A 22,877-nucleotide genomic window follows, 5' to 3' on the forward strand; every position below is an offset into this window, starting at 1 on the left:
TGAGGGCAGAGGGTACATGAGAAATCTGTGTACCTTCCCCTCAATTTGGCTGTGAACCTAAAACTGCTGTAAAAAAAATAAAGACTTAATAAAAACAAAATGAAAACGATCCATTAACAGTATTTGGCACAGAGCCTGGCACAAGATAGGCATCCAATAAGTATCCGTGAATGAATGAATGTAGGTAAGTAAATGTAGTCTCTGCCATGGATGATTCATCATGAAGGAAGGGTGGGATGCTAGTGCAGTGCTTAGCCAGTATTCTAAAGTTGACACTGAAATGGGAAAATCCCCCTAATGCTTTGGGAGATGGCAGCAAGGGGGGCCTGCAAGGGATGAGGAGAGCCTTGTGTCAGAGAGTGGACTGAGTGCCCTTAAATGCAAGCAAGCATTTGTAAAGATAACCACTAGCATTTATTATCTACCATGTGCCAAGCAGAGTTAAGTGATGTATATACATCAACCCCTCCCATTGTATATATACTATATTTCTAGTCCCATTTTAACAGATGAGGCATTTTAACAAACTGAGGCTGAGTCAGAGATCACAAAAGGTGCTGGGCATGGAATAAGGTGGAGACAAGGAATGCCATTTAAGTCACAAGCCTCCTGTTTTCTTTTCCTCTATTGTATCCAGATGCTAGCACCTCCAGGTTTTCTCCTGCATGGGGCCTCTGAAGACCCACTCACAGATGAAATAATACATTGTTCTGGCATTTTTAGTTAAGAGTACCATCAATAGTCAAAGTGTGTAAAGGAAAAAAAAATCTATGAGTCAGTTTCCAGATTTGTGTTTTGAATATGACATCAATGGATTTCTACAGAATGAAACCACAAGCTTCCTGCAAACTGTCTGGATTCACAAAGCTCTGTCACTTTCAACGAATGAGAAGAAATCCCACGTATGTTATCTATAGACTTGCATAAACTTTCGAGGGGCATTTAAAAGCCAGATCTCCACTCTGTTTTTCTCCTATCTTTATATAAATGTAATGGATGATACAGAAAAGACAGCTGAATTACTGTTTATTATGTTGTTTCCAAAATTAACATGGCAGTTTTGAGAATACTAAAAAACACAGCATCTACTTCTTTCAGACACTTGATATATGTATATATATTATCTCTCATTTAATTCCCATAACAATGATTTGAGTAGGTACTACTATCTTCTGCTCTTTACAGATGTGGAAATTGAAGCTAGGAGATGAGGTAACTTGCCTAAAGTCACACTATTAATGAGTGGCTGCAGCAAGATTCAAATTCAGGGCTAACTCTAAAGATCACATCCTTTCTGCCGTACCATCATGCTGCATAATAGTACTACAGGAGTGAAATTACATAATAAAAATGTGAACATATGATGGAAAGGAGAAAAAGTCCAGTCATAAAATGTAGTGTCAGTCCAAGGTAGAGGTTGGAGGGTGATGGGTGGGGTGACTGCATAGGTTATAAGAGTGCTAGGTGGAGAAGAGGACCCCAACCAGAGTGGAATGAGGGAGGAACTTGGCTTGGGGCAGAGAGGAGAAGCAGGGGAGGCGATGGGGAAGAAATGACACTATCAGCACCCAGCTGAGCTGCATTGGATAAAGAAGCATCTGAACATATTGGCAAGGATACTCCCAGGGTAATGAATGAGCAGGTGCACATTCTATGTGCAAGCAAAAACTTGCACATAGTACACTTCAAAAAAAGTCTGTTGAATCTCAACTTTAAAAGACTAGAAGACCAGACTAAAAGGACTAGACCAATAAAGACTAGAAGACTTGATTTCCATAATTGGTACCTACGGGTAATAGAATAATATTTGTTGCCAGATTGAGGGTGAAACCAGAAGGCACTAGAAGTGATTGGGACAGGTTTACCAAGTCAAACCGAGTGAGAAACAAGTGTTGGCATTTGGAAGGATAATAGCTAGCATTTATTATCTACTACGTGCCAAGCAGAGTTAAGTGATTTAAATACATCGACCCCTTTAATTCTATAGATACTGTATTTTCAGTCCTACTTTAACAGATGAGGCAGAGAATTACATAATTTATTCAAAGTCATGAATCTAGAATCCAGCAGAGCTTCCTGGATCCAAAGGTCGTGCATTTCGCCATTATACTGCATTCCAAACTCTGAACTTAACTGGATTTTAAAAAAATCACTGGACAGTGATCACTTATGCTAGAATGTGGTGGAGACTGCAGGGAGCAACCACCTTACCAACAGGTAGTGAAAATTTGGGTGTCCAAATTATTGCTACAGAAAATCTTCCTGCCTTATGTGATGAAAAAATTAATGTCACCAGAAATTGGGCCAGGAAGCCTTGTGTCTGGGGGCTACCTGGCCGGTCACATTTCATAAGTTATTGGCTTGCTTTTGTCCCAAACTACCCTCTGGTTTTCAATGGGACAATGGCCTTGAATATTGCTAAGAGTGGGAGAGCGAGTTCAGGGGCCACCTTCATTTACTATGTCATCTATTCTGGACCTTTCCAGAAAAGGTATCCTCTATAAAGCTGCCTGCTTTGATACATGAACATTGTGAGTGGTACTGAGACTCGGAAGAAACCAGGCGATTCCTGCTAAAAACAATCATTTCCAAGGTCTGATTAGGTTTAAATTCACCACAGCCCAATTCAAAAAAAAAAAAAAAAAGTCTAGGCACGCACTTCAGGCAATCTCCATTAAGAATCTGGGTCTCTAGCACCACTCCCGTTAGCAGTGCCATACACATCTAACCCTAAAACGAGGAGGCCTCCGCCGCGGTTGCCCCACGCGAGCGCTGGTGGCGTCGCCCCGCACACGCAAGTCACTGAGTCAGCTGAGCGAGCGCGCCTCTGGAGCCGCGGCCGGGCGGGCGATGGAAAGCCGTATGCTCCCCTCTCCGGCGTGAGGCAAGCCTCCTCCCACAGGCTTGGGAAGCCCCGACGCCGCAGGCTTCCTCGCCGTAGTGGGACCGCCAGGGCGTAGTTCCTCCACCGCTTCCTCCTCGAACTGCAATCACCCTACCCTTCCTGCTCAGCCAGGACTCCACCTCCCCGGGTTTGAAGCGCGCGCCTCCGCGAGCCCTCAGACGGCGGGGAGGGCGGGGGAGGCGCGCACGCGCGCAGTGGGCGGCCCCGCCCCCGCCCGAGGCCCCGCCCCCCGGCGCGGCTAATGCGGCTGCCCGGCCCGGCTCCCCTCCCCGGGAAAACCTGTCTCGGCCGGGCGGGGAGCGGAGCTTCCTCCTCCGAGTGCGGTGCAGCGCCGCCCGATTCGTCCTTCCGCCCCTGCCGCCGCGGCGCCGCGGCGAGCGAGGAGGTGAGCGGAAGGTGCGCGATGCGGCCGGCGGGAGCAGCGGCCGTCGCGGGGTCGCCGGCGCGGGACACGCTGCTCTGTGGAGAGCTGCTGCAGGCCCCGCCGCCCTTGGCCTCGCAGCTGCCGGCGGCCGCGCCCTCGGGGCCGCCGCTCCCCGCAGCGGCCGGCACGACCCTCAACCGCCTTCCGGAGCCGCTGCTGCGGAGGCTCAGCGAGAGCCTGGACCGAGCGCCCGAGGGCCGGGGCTGGAGGAGGCTGGCTGAGGTGGCGGGGAGTCGGGAGCGTCTCCGGCTCAGGTGCGGCACCGGGGCCCGGGGCGGGGTCACGTGGGGGCGGACTCGGGCTCGGGGGCGCGCGGCGAGACTGAGGTGGGCACCCGGCGGGAGGATGGACCGGGCGGTGGGTGGGGCTGAAGAGCGTCGGGGCCACATGAAACAGTGCAGGGGCCGCTGGTGTAGAAGGAGCCGGAGGCAGACGTGGGAGAACTTCAGTAACCTTCTAGACGTAGAGCCTGAACCCAGGAAAGCCCTGGGATTGCAGAAATTCGAGGTTGGACTCTGGGCGTTCACACCCTATCCTCCCCTCCTCCCCTTGAGCTGAAAGAGAGAAATCGAGCTTGACCAAGGGAAATACAAGGAAAACTATCTGGAGAGAGACCATTGTGATAGGGCAGTAATTCCAAAGCACTTGAAATACACAGACCTGGAAGACCTAAGGAAGGTTAGGAAGGGGACGTGCAGGTAGATTACGAGGGTGAAGGGATTGAGGTACAGGAATTCATGAAGGTGTTAACGTAGATGTGGAGAGAGAAGGATGGTGGGAAAGACTGAAACTAAACTCACCGTCTTCCTCCATCAAACAGACTTGCCAAGTTTTCTTCTTGACTTCACCATGAACATTAAACCATAAGTAAAACTATTTTCCTATTACCAGGCTTCGAACAGCTGCACGAGCAGTTCTTGAACTTTTGGTCTGAAGACTCCTTTACATCCTTAAGAATTATTGAGGACCCTAAAGAGTTTTTAATGTGGGCCCTATGTGTAACAGACAAGCAATATATACTGATATTTATATTAGAAGTTAAGATTTTTTTAGTATTTAAAAAGAATGATTCATTACCTGTTAATAGAAATTACATGTTCTTGTGGGAAAAGCACTTTTCCAGAACAAAATATTTAGTTAGAAAAGTGGCATTGTTTTGCATTTTGAAAATCTCTTTAATGGCTTGGCTTAATCACAGAACTGGTATTTTTTATGTGCTTCTCCATTCAATCTTTTGCTCTGTATCACAGGTCAGGTAACACTGGATGCTCCAACGAATATTCCTGAGAGAATGAATGAAAAAGATAAATAACATCTTAGTGTTATTATGAAAAATCATTTTGACCTTGGGGATCTCAAGAACTGCCCTCGGGCTTCCCATATCACACTTAGAACCACTGCTCTAGGTCATTGTTGTGATTTTGGTCTGCCTTTTAACTCAGCAGTTTTTTTAACTTATATGACTATAAACTTTGTCTTGTGCTATAATTATTTGTACATGTCTTTATAAACTCCTTGGGAACAGGAACCATTATTAAGAGCCGATGTGTGTTATGCATAGAACGTATCTTAGGCACCTTATACTTTTGAAAGGGGAACCATTCGTTCAAAATTACATTTTTTGAGTGTCATTTTCTGAAAGTTTCAGAAGCTAAAAGGATGTCAGATATTTAGCTCCTATTCATAAGGGTTTATGCAGCAATGGACCATTGTTCTGAGACATTCACAAATAACATGTTAAATGCTATGTTGGGTGTGAATAATAATAACAATGGGTTTTCATCATTTATTAAACTTGGTATATATACCAGACAATGTGCTAAGTGTTTACATGTATTATCTACTTTAACCCTCACAACGGCCTTGAGTTTCAAAGAGTTTGGGGCTAAACCAGAGTAGAATAATGATGATATGAGAGTATTGGGCTGTTCAGGGGAGTAATGATATGAGGATGGAATCAAGAAGTGAGAAATTTGCAAAGTTGAGCAGATAGATGACATACATTTTTGTTGCTGTTATTCTAGGCAAAACACATTGTGCTTTTGGCTGTGCAAAGAAAATCCAAAATACAATTATTATAGGTCCATAAACTTCTGAATTTCTAGACTTAACAATAGTGTAAAAAGTTGTCTTCTTTGGAGGTGAGATCACCAGATCTGCGATTGGTTAACTTGTGAAATTAACCAGCATTCTGGTTAGGGAGGGCTCTGGCCTTTCCTGAAGAGGGCCTGGTGGTGAAGACTCGTATTTGGCCAAAAAGGAAAGAGAAGAGTCAGACCGTGCTACCGAAGAGGCATGGCTGATGGAATCTAAAAGAAGCCAATACCTGGCATCAGGTGCTCAGTTTCCCTCCCTGAGCCTTCAGTTAAGTTTTATGAAATGCAACAGAATGATACTAGCTTTGTTTGAGGAACTAATGGAGAAGTTTGAGGCCTCTTGTCTGATGAAGGGAGTAGAGAGAGAAGGGCGGTTGCCTAGCAAAAGATGACAAGCAACAAAGGGCGTGCAGTTGTGGAATCTGGGGATTTCAGGCTGGGCAGTCCACTAGAGACAGGTAGAGTCTGGCCAGTCTTGCAAGATGGTGAAGGTTAGCTTCTCAGGAGACTTGTGGTGGTGGGGAAAGTGGGGGCAACCCTGAAAGTTGAAAAATTGGAGAACATTCAGCTCATATATCTATTGAGATCAGAAGAATTAAACTCACTTCATAAAAGGTCAGCTCTAGGAACTTGGAGGCTGGAGAGTGACAACTGAGGGGGCAAGGTAAGCTGGTGATGCTTTGTCTATTTAAGGCAAAAGAGAAAGCTATTTTAAAGTGATTTCATATTGATGAAAGAATAGTGTCTATGAAAGGTCCTAAAGGTATTTTTCTCTAGTGTCAAACCTAGGGATTATCATCCAGATGGGTTAACAGTTCCCAGGAGGGTGAACCCCTCCTAGTCACTGGATTCGCAGCCCTAAAATCTCAAAAGATTGCCTGTTCTGTTTACTTTCACTTTTTATCTGACTCTATACAACTTTTCCTCAAACTAGCTGAGAATTTAATGAATAAGCCACAGGAGTTCCTTCTGAACTGCCCATCAGGGATGAGGAATAATTGTAAATGTTCTCAGATGGTTATTGATAGTTCAGAATAAATCCTTGCATATAGTTTAGTTTCCCAAAACCATGTACGTACAGGAGTGCCCGAAATACAAACTCAGCCCTAATTCCATCCCAGACTGACCTACTATTGAACACCCTTTGCTGTTGATGTGGATAGGTGTGGGTTCTGAGTGTCTTGCCCAAGCTACGTGAATTCTGCGGTGGCATAGAACATTGGAGCCCCAATGATGGCAGAGCTTTCAAGAGGCTCTAATGGTGCACAAATCCCATGAATGAGGAAGCTTAGAAATGGGGCTGTGAAACATGGACCAGGGAAAACAGTCACTGCATACTTGCTGTGTGGAAGGCTGCAGAATCCTGCCCACAAGCCATTTACTGATAGGAAGGTTTCTTCCTGTCTCTTATCCCCAGTCTTTGAATTTTGGAATGCCTTAGGGCTCAGGCTTTGTATCTGTTTATCTACACTTCTTCACCTAATCCCTGGCCTTGGTGCTATCATAAAGTCTGGTAGCTTTACATATATTTAGGTTTATTACTCTCAGTTCAAATCTTTAGCCCCTATCTTTGCTGAGCTCCTGGATGTGTAGATATGTAGATGCCTGTTTGCCAACGCTGGTTGAATGACTGATAGACATCTTAAATGCAACACATACAAGACTTAACACGTCTTCTCCCACAAACCTTTTTCTCTTGCGTCTTCTGCATCTCAGTAAAGGGCAGCTACATCCCTGCAGTTGCTCAGGCCAAAAAAGTCAGTCATTCCTGACTACTTTTACACACCACGTCCCTTGTATCAGCAAATCCTGTCTGCCCTGCCTTTAGTATGTACTAGAATCCATGTCCACTGCAGCCACACTGGCCTGAACCACTATTTCTCTCTCTCCTGCATTGTTCCAGTGGCCACCCAGCTTCTCTTCTTCCTGCTTTGCTTCCCACCGCAGTCTGTTCTCAATATAACCCTAAGAGTAGTTCTTTAAAAACATTAAATCAGCTTTCATTTTCCCTCTGCTCAAAACTCTCCCATTGCATTTCCATCTGAGTGAAAACACCATTTAGCTACCAGTTAGCCCTTGGACCTGAGAACCTTTTATTATCTCCCTCCCTCTCTCTACCCTAGTCACACTTGCTTTCTTGCCCTTCCTTGAAGACAGTAGGGTCTTTGGACTTACTGTTTACTCAGCCTGAGATGGTCTCCACAGATGAACCACAGGATTGGCTCCTTTACCTTTTCAAGTGTTTGCATAAAAGTCATCTTCTCGGTGAGGTCTTCTCTGATACACTATTTAAAATTACCCTGTGTCTGCTCCAGCATTTCCTATCCCCCTGCTTTGGTTTGTTTTTCTACAAAGCACTTAACGACCATTGGATGGATGGATACACAGAGACATCTCTGTGTGTGTAGGCATATCTGTCCCTCTCCTCTAGAAGAATCTGGGGGATGGAGGGTTTTGTTTTGCTTGCTGCTATATCCTCAGTACCTAGAAAAAATGGCCTATTTTAGGTGATTAATAAGTGGTTGTTAAACTAATGAATAAGGATGCCAAAGTGTAAATGTACCAAGAAGGGAAGCAAAAGAATCTAAAAGCCTTGCCGTGGTTTGTACCCTGAAAGATATGTTCTATTTGTTTATATATTTTTTATTTTTATTTTTAATTTTTTCCTTTTTTTTTAAATGGGGGGGTAATTTTACGTTCATTTATTTTCTTTTAAACAGAGGTACTGAGAGTTGAACTCAGGACCTTGTGCATACCAGGTATGCACTCTACCACTGAGCTATAATACCCTTTCCCCCTGTTTATATATTTTTAAAAGCAGAGATAGAGATTCTTTTTAAAGCAAAGTCTATTTGAGTAATAAAGCAGTCTTTTAAATTAAATCAGAGATTCCAAATTGGGGCTGGTAGAAACCACTTCAAAGCACAGTCTTACAGGAATGTAACTAAAAAAAGGAAAGAAAAAAGTTGAATATGTATAAACATCATCTTAGCTGAAAGCCGGTACCCATGTGGAAAATCAGTAAAAGGAAAGGAGATAAATCAGTAAAAGGAAAGGAGATAAATCAGTAAAAGGAAAGGAGATAAAGCACCTTGTTTTTCTCCTGTGCCTCTTTGTGCTAGAAGAAAGGTCACTGTCTACTTCAGTTTGATCTTTCCTCTTTTGAGGGGAAAAAGTAAAATTGTTTTTGATTTTCTCTATATCAATATAAAGATTATTTACAAAGCATCATTTGGTTGCATTTGACAAGATGGCTTCTTAATTTCTGATAATTTTTAAATCATAAAAAAGAACATTTAGCATACAGCATCCTTGTTTTCATAAATTTCATATTCTGACTATTTGAGTAATTGGTAATCCTTATATTGTGTCGAATACTGATTCCTTCATTTTTGACCCCTTCCATCCAGGGTTCCAGGCGTTTCAGTTGTGATTGAAATTCACTCAACAGTCATTCAGTTATGAATAATTAATATGGGTAAGACAAAATGTTAGGTATTGAGGGATTTAAAATATGATAGGGTTTTTGTTTGCAAGGAGTACTGTTATCTACTTGGATAAAGAAAATGCTTATGAAAGAAAAGTTCATGTGATTTAAGGCAAAATTGTGTCAAATAAAACAAAACAGAGGTCTGCAAACAGCCTGTGGGCCACATTCAGGCTCCTGCCTGTTTTTATACAGCTCATGAACTAGAATTTTTTTGTATTTAAAAAATTGTAAAACAAAACAAAAAAGAATATGCAACAGAGACTTTGTGGCCCATATAAAGCGTAAAAATATTTACTCTCTGGCACTTTACAGGAAAAATTTGCCAACTTCTGCTATATAAGATGAGCACCATTAGGAGACTGTCTAAAGCGTGTTTGGTGGAGTCATGTGGTGTGGGAGGACCTTACGGAGGAGGTAGGGTTTATATTGGATCATAATTCAAATTGGCAGGACAGGGAGAGAGGTATCTGCAAAAGTATATGAGGTACAAATTCTGGCAGAAATCATAGAGATTGTCTAAAGGCTTTGTTTGGCTTTTGTTGCTAATGATGTCTCTTTGGGAAGGCTTTTGGGTTTTGTTGTTTTGATTTAATTTTTTTTCTCTTGAATGTTTCATATTGTACTTCCCCTTCCTATGAAATGATTGTCTCATTATTTATGGCCGTCTACAGTCTGATCTTAACCTGTCTTTCTAACCTCGTATACCATTTCTGAAAACAATGACATTGAAAAGGAGATGTTTGCCTTTGTTAAATAGTGATGCTAAAAAAGGAATAGTTTTAACAAAAAGACAGTGAGACAGCATGTGGCAGGGGTCAGAACACTTTTTCTGTAAAAGGCCAAACAGTTAATATTTTCAGCTTTGTCTACCTACTCACCTCTGCTGTCAGAACAGGAAAACAGCCATGCACATTTGTCATTGTATCAATGGATGAGCGTTGCTCCAATGAAACCACTTACAAAATCAGGTGACTGGACGGTTTTGGTCCATAGACTATACTTAAGCTCTATGTGAGGGTATTTCTAGGCACTTAGAAGTACTTAAAATGTCAATAACACTGATTGTCTTTTTAAAAAATTGTTGAAAAAAATAACACATGGTAAAAAAAAAAAAAAAAAACTTGACGGGACAAAAAAGTTTATAGATGGTCCCAGACTTAGGATGGTTCGAGTTACTATTTTCCAACTTTCCAATGTTGCAAAAGCAATACACATTCACTAGAGAGTGTGCTTAGATTTGAAATTTTACTCTTTTCGGGGCTGGCAGAATGGGATACGATCCAGTTATGAGGCTGAGCTGCAACTTCTGGTCACCTTCAGTACAATATCCAGTAGCTTACATGAGTTTTAACTCTTAATTATAAAATAGGCTTTGTGTTAGATGGTTTTGCCCGACAGTAGGCTAATGTAAGTGTTCTGAGCATGTTTAAGGCTCAGCTATGGTATTCGTAGTTTAGGTGTATTAAATGCATTTTCAATTTACAATGTTTTCATCTTAACAATAGGTTTATTGGGAAGTGACCCCATTGTAAGTGGAGGAAGATCTGTACATAGAAAAGTGAACTGTCCAGCCGTGAGCTCTGCTCCCCTGGTTCCCTCTCTAGGGCAAACATGTTTCTGTTAATAAAAGTAGTATCATACAGAATGTACACTCTTCTGTATCTTCCTTTTTTTTATATGATTACACACGAAGATGTACAAAATATACAGTTTTGTATGTTAGTTTTTTAATCTTCCAATACGTCTCAAAGACCTATCCTCTTTTGGGTTATCTTATACTTTATATAAGTACAAGAAAGAGTAGAGAAATGTGTCTGATTTTCCTATTCCCAATTAAAGGTAAACATCTTGCTGTTTATTCTCTACAACACCTGTGATGGCACCAAACGTATAGCAGGCAGATCATATTGAAGCCAGTCTGTTGACTTGAATACCATTTGTTCTTTTCAGTTCTCTAGACTTGGAGCAGTGCTCTCTTAAGGTCTTGGAGCCTGAAGGAAGCCCAAGCCTCTGTTTACTGAAGCTGCTGGGGGAGAAGGGCTGTACGGTCGTGGAGCTGAGCGACTTCCTGCAGGCCATGGAGCGCACTGAGGTTCTGCAGCTTCTCAGCCCCCCAGGTGGGTTCTTCCTTCCCCAGAGCAGGCTCTCCAGGAGTTCATGGAAACACACTGAGAGGACTGTATCTCATTTGACCCCATGAATTGTGTCGAGTATTTTTGGAACACATAAATATATAGAGCCTCATTTTTCCCTCCAGGTTGAGACGAAAGAACACATAAAAAACAAACACAATGCATGAATGTAGATTGGCCTGTGTTTCAAAAAAACATCTGTCAAAGGCATTTTGGGGACAATTGGAACAACTTGAATATAACCTGCATATTAGATACCAGGGAATTATCATGTGATGGAGCTGTAGTTCTGTAGAAGAATGTCTTTATTCCAAGGAGACACATGTGAAAGTGTTGAGGGGTAAGGTTTCTATAACTTATGTTGAAATAGTACAGCCAAAAAAGTAAACATACACATTTTTATTTACATGTATGTATATGAATGAGATAAAGTATGACAAATGTTTGTTTAAATTTCTTTCCAACATGATCCTTTTGGAATGTTGAGTAACTCAACCATATGTTTGTTTGTTTTTCCCCTGAATAACCAATATTGAGTGAGGTCGCTCACTTCCAAGGTCAGATGTGAGGAAAAGGAAACAGTCCCTCCTTTTCACAGCTCTGGGTGGATTGGTCAGCTGCAGTGGTGTCAGGCAGGAGGGACCATGTCAGCCAAGTCACCTGCAGCAGCACTGCAAACCTGCTTTCTCAGGGGGGTTGGGGAATTAGGGACACGTGGTATGGTGGTGTTCTGTCAATTACCTGATCTGTAACCTTGCAAATCCAATCTCAGATGTGCAGTCTGAGTTGTTTTTGTTTGTTTTAAGTGAAACCATTTTGAGTACAGACATCAGGCTCTATCAGCTGGAGTCATGCCCATCATGAAATGGTTGCCAAGGAAGTCACGCTCTGACCTGGAACTGGCTGAGCAGAGGCTAGACAGTGGGGGATGTTTAGAGAGAATTACCAGGTTACACATGGTTTTCATTAGATGGATCCCAGGGTTCTCTCCTGCTCCAGTTTTGTGATGCTGGCATTTTATTTCATTCTTGTATAAAAAGAGCTTTGCTGCAGGTACATTTCTGATGCACTGGTAGAGTCATGAGATTTCTCTTCCCTGGCATCTTTTTCCATTTTTTCCTCACCCCCTTTTCATACCAATTCATTTTTCTTAATTCCTTGTAACATGCTCATTGTTATATTTCTGATAGCAGTTTTATTTTTTTATTACTTCTGTTGTCTCTAAGATGAGCAAAGATGGTTGAATATTATTGTTTAGTTTCCAAGATACCTTTACTTCACATTGTATCCTCACAGTTCTCTGAAGGCCTGGGACAGTACTATTACCAACATTTAAATTTTAAATATGAGCACACATTTATGTAGAAAAGGAAATTTCCAGAAGTTATCATTTGGCCAGAATCACAGTGGGTTATTGACAAAGTTTGGATTAGAACTAGAATCTACTGACCCTGACCTGAACTCAATGTCATTTCCATAGTGCTTGGAAATTTCTGGGTTGTTTGGGAAGTTGTAGATTATTACTTTAATTGCTTCTTTGACCCACAGATTTCAATTCTTTTCTCTTCTTGCCAAATTAAAAAGTACTCAAATACCACATCTTATGACGCTTCTTGTTTCATGAACAACAGAAATTCCTGAAAGCAGATATTAAAAAGTGAAAAGAGGCAAAGATAATATAGATGGGAATGAGATTCAGGAAGAAGTAGAGAGAAAGGAAGTGGTAGCGAGGTCTGGAACGATGGGTTTCCGTGCCAGGGTGTTGAAGGGAGTTGGCAACACAGAAGGATGAGGATGTGATGTCGGAGACTAGGTGTAGCCACAGTAGAAGCAAGTGTAAACTGACCTGTAAGGGGGACAGACATGGACCTGACATCTTTTGTGTAATGGGAGGAAATTGTTAGAGGAAGAGGAATGGTATTTATTCTAGGACATTATGGAGTGCTTTTCAGTAAAAGCTTAGAAATGTTCAAAATAACATTGAGGTACGGTTTTAGATGGAAGCTGATGGAAAAAAATTTTTGGTTCATGGCCTCTGAAAATAGGTGCTCTGTAATGTATCTGATAGATCTGTTCCTGGAAAAGCTGTTTGTGAATTACACTATATTAAGTACCTTGTAAGAGAAAATAACTTAAAGGGAACCTATGATGAAGCCTTTTGTCAGGTCAGGAATCACCCTGATGTATCTGTTTAGTAATTCCAGCCGGACTTCTAGTTTTATTGTTTAGTCTCTTGAGTCTGTTGATCTACACAGGTATGTGTTGAAAGCACAATCCTCACGTTCCATCGTACCTAGTTGGGTTCTCTCTGGCTTACAGGAAACCGAGTAACCTCTGACTTCTCTGCAGATGTTATCTGAAAATAGGCTTGTTTGCCAGGAAGCTGTGCATTCACCCTTTAAAACAGCACTTGCACTTGTGAGCCTTGGTTCACCCTCCATAGCTCCATGCCCTCTTCTTTCCTTACTTTGTTCAGCCCCTTCTGACTAGTGGGCGCTGCACGAAGGTGGTTAAAGGTGACCATGGTTCCCCTTCACACACGCTACGTGGGAGGAAGGAAACGTATGTGGTTAAGACACGGGAGGTATCGTGACTTCTTTCTTTACTACTCACCCAGGGCGGTTTCCAAATCACATTTTGCCTTTCAATTTTCTGTCTTTGAAGCAATAAGTAATAAAGACTTGTCTTTGCTTGCTTCTTGAAGACTTAGACTACAGTTGTTGGTACAGGACAGGTGTATGGGCTGTGAGTTTGAATGTCTGTTAAAAGCCACTTATTCTTATCTCCCATGGAGGCAGCTTTTAGAACATCCTGGTCATAGGGGCCCTTTCCACTAAATTCATTCATTTCTGTATAAGACACTCTGGGAAGAAAGCCTTTTAATTTCCTTCATTCTCGTCTCTGGTCTCTGTGTAATAGTGGAGAATATTTGCCACAGTAAATTTTCAAGCAATGATACAAGACATTGCACTCTGCCTCACACACTGCCTTCAGAAGGGGCTCGCTGTGGCAGAAGATGGGACTAGCGTGAAGAATCGCTGGGAAATGATGCCCATGTGAGGTGACGGGCGTGTTAATTAACTTGATCACGGTAACCATTTCATAACATATACATGTATTACATCATCATGTACACCCTAAACATATACAGTTTTTATTTGTCAATTATACCACAGTAAAGGTGGAAGAAAAAAAATCACTGGGGTTAAAAAAAAAACCTTTTAAGCCTTTTGTTCTTTTTGTGTCAGGAGGGATTTGGGACACTAATTTTGAGATGGCTTTAAGACAGCCACATCTTAAAGCCAATTTAGCCACGACTCCTGTATTTTCCAGATTTGTGCTTATTCCTTTCTGTTGTTGTTGTTGCAGTATTTTCTCTCTTATCACACCTAAACTTTGAAAATCGGAATTTGTATCTTAAAGTTGTGATGTAAGTCTCTCCTGGCAGCTGAATGGTATATGGAAGCATTAAAATACAGTGTTGTAACTTTCCTGGCTTAAGAGAGCTCATCCCATTGTCTGATTTCAACATGTACTTTCCTACCAACATGAATTACAGAATTCAGAAAAACTGTTCCTTCATCCATCCTGTGCTAACTTGGCATCCACATGAAAGATGAATGAATATGAAAGCTCTTCCTTGGCAAGAGTTTTAAATTCTCTTTTGATACAGGCTCTCCTGTATTTACTCAAGGTTTTCTAGGGTTTCTCCAGACCCTCAAACGTAATAGATGTGCAATAAATATTTACTCATTTTGGATTTTGGTTTTATTTGGCATCTTTCTGGCGTATTTTATATACTATTTTTCTCCCTAGGAAGTTCAGTATTTTTCATGTACTAAGATAGCTATTATTTAGACCATCTCCTCTTCAGTGGTAATCATATTTTGTTTCTTTGGACTGGTGGGTTATAGAGGAAAAAAATACTATGAGATCATGTTCAGAATAGATGACGGGGGGGAACAATAGGTGCCAGAAATTAAGTTTTATAAGTTTTAATGATCTTTTCTCCTTGCTTCCTAAAAGCCAGCTAACCCAGGTTTTTGTATTATAACCTTGGCAAATGTAAAATTTGCTAGCTTTGGTTCCTTCTGTGTCAGTTATCAGTTGCTGCATAACAAATTATCCCAAGACCAAAAACTTAAACAACAGCATCCACTTATCATCCCATGGTTTCTGAGGATGGGAATCCAGGAATGGCGGAGCTGGGTGGTTTTGGCTCAGGGTCTCCCAGGATGTGACAGGCTATGGGCTGGGGCTGCAGCCACCTGAAGGTTTGACTAGGGTCAGATAATCCTCTTCTCAGATGGTTCACACACGTGGCTTTTGGCAGGAGGCCCGAGTTTCTTCCCTTACCACTTGGGCCTCTCTGCATGAGGACCGACTTCCCCAGAGGAAGTGGTTCAGAGAGAGGTGGGAGGGAGAGGTGGATATTCTGTTGTTGACTCCAGGGTATTTAGCAAAAGTTTTCCAAGTTTTGAGGCTGGTAATCATTTCTCAGATGAGAAATGTTTGCACCACACGTATCAGATTTATATCGTGGGCTTCTGTTTCTGTGCCTCTCTGCTTACAAAATAGTTTTATTTTAATGCCAAATCATAGGATTGAAATTCAGATGTCTTTTGAAGACATTTTCAGTGGCATTTAAACTCAAACTTGTCTTTTTAACATTGCACCTAACTCAGTTGAAGGGCTGACCATATAAATGTTTATGAGCAAGAATTCCCAGCACTGACACTGGGAAAATGTTATGACTGCTGCTTGCACACATCTGTTATAACGTGCCTCCTGATTTCAGAGGTGGTAGAATGTGGAAAAAATACTTCTCAGAACTGAATAAATATAGCAAACAATTTTCTCCCCTAATCGTGGAGAAGTACAGTAGATCAAAGTCTTCTGCAGGTGAGTTTCTTTCCTCCTGGTTTTACAGAGCCTGGAACTCATGCCCCCATAACCTGATGGCGAAGGAGATGTGAATGGGTGGTTTATAACAAGGATGAATATGCCGGTTATTTCCAAAATATTTCTTTTTTTTGATTTCAGAAACATAAAGAAGGAAAACCCCTCTTCTGTGCCTTTATGTAACTTTTTTTTTTTTTTTGAAGGAATAAAGATCACTGTAAACCCAGAATCCAAGGCAGTCTTGGCTGGACAGTTCGTGAAATTGTGTTGCCGGGCAACTGGACATCCTTTTGTACAGTATCAATGGTTCAAAATGAATAAAGAGGTAAATTTTTTTATTGTCTTTTAATTCCTCTGTCATGAGAAGAGAGAAAGATAGAAAATTAAATGGCATTATTGTCTTCAGTGTGTTTTCAGAAATCTTGTTAAAGGATCTGTGTTACTACTGAAGTATTCAATAATCATTATTTTGGTAAGCAGTAATAAAATCAGTTCTCTATTCTGAAAATTGTGGAAAATCGGGAGTACTTGGAGCAACAGTGTTAATGAGCATGAAGCATCGCCAGTACATTGTAGCATTTCTGTGCAGAATTCTTTACAACAGATTGTATTCCAACCAAAATCTTCAACTGAAGGATTTTCAAAGCAACATGGAACGCTAATGCAGTATTATTTAGTATTATTATGTAGTAAACATACCACATAACAGTTATATCAAAAGATTTAAGCTTTTGTAGTAGATTCTGAAGTCACATTCAGGTCGGTAGAGAGGGACGTTTATTCCTTTTGTGGAACGATTGCATCCCGGCACCACCCAACAAAGAATTTAAAGCTGCATGTTGAATTCTCTTTTCGTAAATGTTCTCTGAGCCACTCTGCCGCTGGGGAGTTCTCCGTGGTCTGGCCCACGTCGTGCCCCACTTTGGCAGGCATCTCTCTCCTCCCGTCCCACTTGGATCCTACCTTGAAATTCGATCATTCTTTTCAACTTGTTAGTCAAATAACTAAACTTTCTTCCAAACTCGAGTAAGACTCTATTTGCAAGTCTGAAACTAAGTTGAAAAGCTGTTCTGAGATGATGCTCTTTCCTTTGATGGGATTACCCTGTGCCTTAGAAGAAACGTGTGGATTTGTCCAATTTCTAGTTTCCGTCGCACACACACAGGTGAGGCAGGGCAGCTGCGAAGTGTAGTAATGGGGCTGCAAGTGGGCGGTGATGCGGCACAGGCTGATCCCTGACGGTCCGTAGCATCTCGAATTCCTATCACCAGCGGTTGTGAGAAGTTAATAGGATGTCTTGTGTGCCTCGGCTTTCGAGAGATGGCAACTAAAGTGAATTTTACCATATTTTCTCAATTGCAAAGTTGCTTTCATTTTAACAAAACACCTTTTGAGGGAGAAATAATGGACAAAACCTACCGCATTAAGTATACCATGTCCTGTTTGAGAAGGGTAGGAAGGTAGGGGTTGGGGAGTACGTCAGAGATTCAAAGAGTTGTAATGGATTTTAAAGCTCTTACAAGTTGAGTTTTGTCAAACCGCTCTTACATTCATAGGTCTGGTTCAGGAGATAGTCATTTAATGACTGCTTCTTGGCCACATGTTTTGTGCCAGGCCACAATAAGGAAGCACTGACACCCAGGGGCCCTGCCACCTCCACTGGGGAGAGACAGTGAGCAAATGAGATAATTCTGAGTTAAGAGCAGCTATGAAGAAAATAAACAGGGTGATAGAAAGTGAGAAGCCACTACAGGTCTTAGGCAGGAGAAGTAACATGAGAGGATTTATGTAACACCACCTTGCTGCTTGAGGGGAGGCAGAGAGCAAAGCAGGAAGACCAGTTATCTAATGCCTACGCCAGACCAGACATAGTGGTTACATGGACCTAGGACATGGTGGTGGAGGTGGATCAAAATGCCTAAGTCAGTTTATTTTAGAGACAGTTCATCCAACTTGGCAGTTAGATGTGGAGCATGAGGGAAAAGGAAGAGAGCTCAAGGGTGACCCCTAGATTTTTTACTTGAGCATTTGGGGTCATTTTATATACTGAGGTGTTGGAGACTGGGAGAGGAAGAGATTCAGGTGAAAAATCAGGAGTTTGGTTTTAGACATGTTATGTTTGAAATGCCTACTAGCTATCTAAATGAATCTAGCTAGTTAGCTTGGATATCTCAGGAGACAGTATTGAAAGTTTGTGTAAATGGAGGAACCAGTAGAGAGACTAAGAAGACTTGACAAGAGAGATAAAAGGAAAACCAGAAGAGGGTGGTAGGAAGCCCCTGGGGAAGCATTTCAAAAAGAAAGGGGTGGTCAGCATTTTCAGTGCTGCTGAGAAGTGCAGGGGTCAATGAAGGTATATTTGGGACTTTTTTTGTTTAAGATACAAGGTACTAGAGTATATTTTTAAGAGTGAGACAGTAAAAGTGAGAAATAGATGCTAAAACAGAGAGAAAAATTGCAGGAGCGAGGTCACAGAGGATTGGATTGTTGGAGAGGAAAAGCTTTTCCTCCAACCTCTCATGTTTAGTCCCTGGGGGCCTGTAAATTAACTGACAAACCAGGTTAACAAGAGAAAGTTTCTTCATATGGGAAATTACAAAAAAAAGTAGCTCCATGAGTGGTTAAAGTTAGAGGAAAAGGGAAAATAAAGGCCTCTGTGGGAGGAACAAATAGGTTTCTTTAGGAAATATATTAGGGTTCTAGGAGAATAAATAGGAGATAAAGTCTATGATAATATTTATTCATGCAGGTGTAAGTGGTATTTCTATCTTCTTCATGGCTGTAAAAACTCCCCTGGAGAGGGGATTTATGATGGATTTACTCTTGGTCTCCTTCCTGGGAGTAAAAGCCACCCTGGAGCAGGAATTTATGGCAGCCTCATCTCCTAGAAGTTTCTGCTTTTTGGTCAGATAAGGGAAGCTCTGAGAGAGCTTCTTTCTGCATCTGTTAAATCCCAAACGCCTTCAGCTTGAACTAATCTTCATAGCAACTCAGGCTTCTGAGTGGCTAGGATTCCTCACAGATTCCAAGCCTAGGTAGCCTTTGTTAGGAAGACATTTTCCATTTTAACAGGAGAGAAGAGAGCACTTATGAATAGGCACAGAGAGGTCTGTGATTTGGTGGCTGGAAAAGGAGAGAGTTTCTGTCTGTAGTCAGTGGCTGAGAGAAGCAGGGTTGCAGGAGGTTGAGGAGAGAATGTACGCATTAATAGCCTAGTAGGAAAATGAACTTGGTAGGTCAGCGCAGGAGGATGGTCAGGCAGGGCCGAGGGCAGCCTGCCATCCCAGCTGTCAGATAATTCAGCAAAATGCTCTTGCTCTGGTGCAGGTTCTGAGAGAGGATAGAGTGGAATTCAGTTGGGGTTTGGAGAAGGAGATCTCGTTAAAGTACTTTGCAAGGGAGCTAATGTAATATCACGAGGCACTTGACTAAGCCCTTTGGAAGTATGCCCGAGTTGGCTGGTGCTGATAAATGGATGCGAGCAGCCAAAGTGAAAGAAACCTCGATGTGGTGAGCAAAGCTCAGGAGGAGAAACTTGGGAATCGCTTGCATGGTCCTTCTTTCCCATCACTGATACGCTTCCCATGGCCCTTCTCCGCCCAGACCTTGAAAGAAGTATATTGGCCAAGGGATCTATCCTGTTATGGAATTTTGCAGATGAGAAAATGGAGTCTTGAGGTAGAATAACTTGCTCGTGTACTCAACAGCTAATTTGGTTGGAACTGAAATTAACAGCCAGGCCTAATTCACTCACTGTGATGTCCACTCCATCATGGTGTTGGTCCTGTTGTACAGCTGCTTAGCTTCTAAATGTTGCAGTTTTAGAGTCTTTAAATACTAATGATCAAACAGAATTAAATGACAAAATAGAAACTTTTCTGTTAGTGAGTTTTTAGAAGTTACGGGAGAGAACCTTGTTCTCTGGTTAACAGATTTTTAAAAAGACTGGATTTCTAGACTTCAGTCCTAAGTTACTCAAAATATTACTGTTTTTTAAGTAACAAATATTTTAGAACTTGAGGAAGAAGATACACTTTTCCAAGCTCCAAAGAAATCATACATTTTGCACAGGAGATTTTATAAGGTGTGTTTTGATGAGACATTCACTTTTATCCTCTTACTCTTTCACAGATTCCAAATGGAAATGCCTCCGAACTTATTTTTAACACAGTGCATGTGAAAGATGCAGGCTTTTATGTCTGTCGAGTTAATAATAATTTCACCTTTGAATTTAGCCAGTGGTCTCAGCTGGATGTGTGCGATGTCACAGAAGTAACAGAAAGCTTCCGAAGTGGTAAATTACGTTGAATGTTGGGATGGGAATTGCCTTATTCTATTTTAAATGTTTACTTTTAAATAATTTCAGAGTACCAAAAATAGTACTCATATATGTACTTCAACCAGTATAATGTCACCAGGCATTAAGATTTTTATCCTGTTGTGCTTTGATTCTTTTTCTGGATGACTGGCTGGATAGACAGACAGACAGACTGCTATGCAGGTGTCTTAGGATGACATATCCCTTCTCAGCCTGGCCCTGCTGCTGACCTCTTCAGACTTGCCACCATTCATGAATTTGAATGTTGTGGTCTCTGGTTTTGGAGGAGAAAAGATATCTAATGCAGTCTTGCTCAATTTCCCAAACTACTGTATTACTGCTAAAAAATTGTGTCATGGAATAAAAACAATCTATAGAGTTGATGTTGGCATGAAAGGGCATATAAGTATGTCATTCACTGCAATGAAGCATTCCACTCAACTACTTTTCTACCCTTTGCCATCCATCTTTTTAGTCCAATAGCTAGTACTGATGAAGAAACACCCGCTGTACTCTAAAGAGTAGCCATCAGCTATTATTGTATTTATTCTCACACACAGTCAGCAACCATACTTGTCATTTTTGCCAGACAAAAGAAGGTGAGGGAAATAGACTTGGTTGCCAATCTGTCTGTCCAATCTGTCTTCCATTTTTCTCTCAAATCAGCTTTTCCTACACTTGAATAAAGTCTCTGGAAATAGTCATGATTAAGTAAGAGAGTGATTTATATTTCTCTAGACTATTTCTGTGCATGTAATGAACTTCAATATGTTTATAAATGGAATTTTTTTCATTCAACAAGTATTATTGATCACCTGCAATGTGCTGGACACTGAGCTTCATTCACTGTTATTGCATCACATTGACAAGCCCTCTGTCCTCAAGGACCTTAAAGAGTAGCAGATTAACACACCATAAATAATGCTCTCTGATCTCTGCCTTGGGAAGAGACGCTAGTGGTAACCCATCCATATTTATTCAGTGCTAATAACAAAACTCATTTTAAGAAAGCAACTTCAAACAGCAGAACGTAGAGCTTCTGTTTTGATCATGAGCATCACTCAAGATGTTAGTACGTCATCTGCTCCCACTGAGAAGACTCTGTGGCCAAACACATTTAGAAACCACTTGAACTATATTCCCCTCTTAAATACTTGATGTGTGCTAATATTTTAAAGCTTTGAGAAGTCCTGCAATTAAAAAAATCTGTTAAATGTTTAACCCAGAATGTACTAAACTTATTTGGCCATAGCATCTTCTTATCCACAGAACATCTCGTAATAGTTCTAGAAGTGCTATGGTTTTATGAAATATTGTTTGGGAGACACTGTTAAAGATGATTTAAAAAATGAAAGGTGAACTTAAACTTTTTTTTAATTAAAAAGGACTTTTTAAAATTTTAAACCTATTTATGTTCAATGATATTTTTCTTTTAATTTAAGGAAGTTTGGATGTCATCTCTGAATCCAAGTTGCAAATCTGTGTTGAGCCGAGGTCCCAAAAGCTGACGCCTGGCAGCACATTGATCTTACAGTGTGTTGCTGTCGGAAGCCCCATTCCTCACTACCAGTGGTTCAAAAATGAATCACCACTAACACACGAGACAAAAAAGCTATACATGGTAGGAAGTTGGTTTTGTGGGGGAATTTGGGGGGGGGGTTAATGAAAAATAAATAGTACAGTTGAAAATTAAAGTGAATATTAAAATTCATTATTTTGGGGGCTGTTTTAGTATTTTCAGTATTTTTTCCAAGTTCTTTACTATTTAATATTAATTGATGCTCATACATACAAAGTGCTGGAACACAACACCAGCCCATATCTAAGTCCTTACATAAAAACTATCAAATAGTATTGCATCAAACTCACCACTGTTAGAGTCATTGTATCATTTGCTTGTTAATATTTGATCTAATGAATGGAAATAATGTAAGAATGTCTGAAATGTTAGGTTTTGTAAGGGTGTTTTAAAATAAATAAATAACTTTCTCCAAGGCACATTAAAATTGAGGAGGAAATGTGTGCACGTTCTGATATCAATGCAGGTGCCTTATGTGGATTTGGAGCATCAAGGGACCTACTGGTGTCATGTGTATAATGATCGAGACAGTCAAGACAGCAAGAAGGTAGAAATCATCATAGGTAAGCAGTGTCACTCAGTGTTCTGACAAATGGAGTGCAGTATAATAAGTAAGCTGTATTTTTATATGTGAAGTGTTTGAGCAATGGAAATTCTACCATTTACCCATTCTGTTTAATGGTGTTGAACGTCAGGAGTTATTCTGTTAAATAAGAAATTTGAAAGAATGCATACTCAATTCATAAATTAGATTCACATACAAAGAGCAGAAAGAACCAGAAAAAATGCTGTTTGATTTAGATCTTTTTTTTTTTTTTCTTTTTTTTGAGTAAAGGTAGATTTGTTTAGAAAGATACATACCACATAGAGTGCAGGCTGTTTCAGGAGGCGAGAGAAAGGCCACGAGGTGTAGGGGTTGGGTGCTCAGGTTAAAGTAAAAGTAGATACACACTCCATAGATCTTTTCAGGTTTTTTTTGTTTTTTGTTTTTTTTAGTTTTATAGTTTTCATTAAACATTTAATGGCAAAGA

General features: G+C 41.0%; 2 protein-coding genes across 3 annotated transcripts in view; one reads left to right on the plus strand and one right to left on the minus strand.

The window, feature by feature from the left end:
* ALPK2 (alpha kinase 2) overlaps nt 1-3,236 on the minus strand; it is a 125,738-nt gene extending 122,502 nt beyond the window's left edge. Inside the window, exon 1 of the mRNA XM_064480374.1 lies at nt 3,185-3,236. The gene's annotated coding sequence lies outside the window, so the exon portion shown is untranslated. The remainder of the gene's footprint in view (nt 1-3,184) is intronic.
* Nucleotides 3,182-22,877, plus strand: part of MALT1 (MALT1 paracaspase) — a 49,508-nt gene continuing 29,812 nt past the window's right edge. For both annotated transcript variants that reach the window (XM_031441823.2, XM_031441824.2), the window contains exons 1-6: nt 3,182-3,583; nt 10,866-11,032; nt 16,153-16,274; nt 20,081-20,243; nt 21,710-21,888; nt 22,313-22,409. In XM_031441823.2, the coding sequence (XP_031297683.2) occupies nt 3,309-3,583; nt 10,866-11,032; nt 16,153-16,274; nt 20,081-20,243; nt 21,710-21,888; nt 22,313-22,409 (1,003 nt within the window). In that variant the 5' untranslated portion in view covers nt 3,182-3,308. The remainder of the gene's footprint in view (nt 3,584-10,865; nt 11,033-16,152; nt 16,275-20,080; nt 20,244-21,709; nt 21,889-22,312; nt 22,410-22,877) is intronic.

Source organism: Camelus dromedarius, chromosome 28, assembly GCF_036321535.1.
Source record: "Camelus dromedarius isolate mCamDro1 chromosome 28, mCamDro1.pat, whole genome shotgun sequence".
In the NCBI taxonomy this organism is placed as follows: Eukaryota; Metazoa; Chordata; class Mammalia; order Artiodactyla; family Camelidae; genus Camelus; species Camelus dromedarius.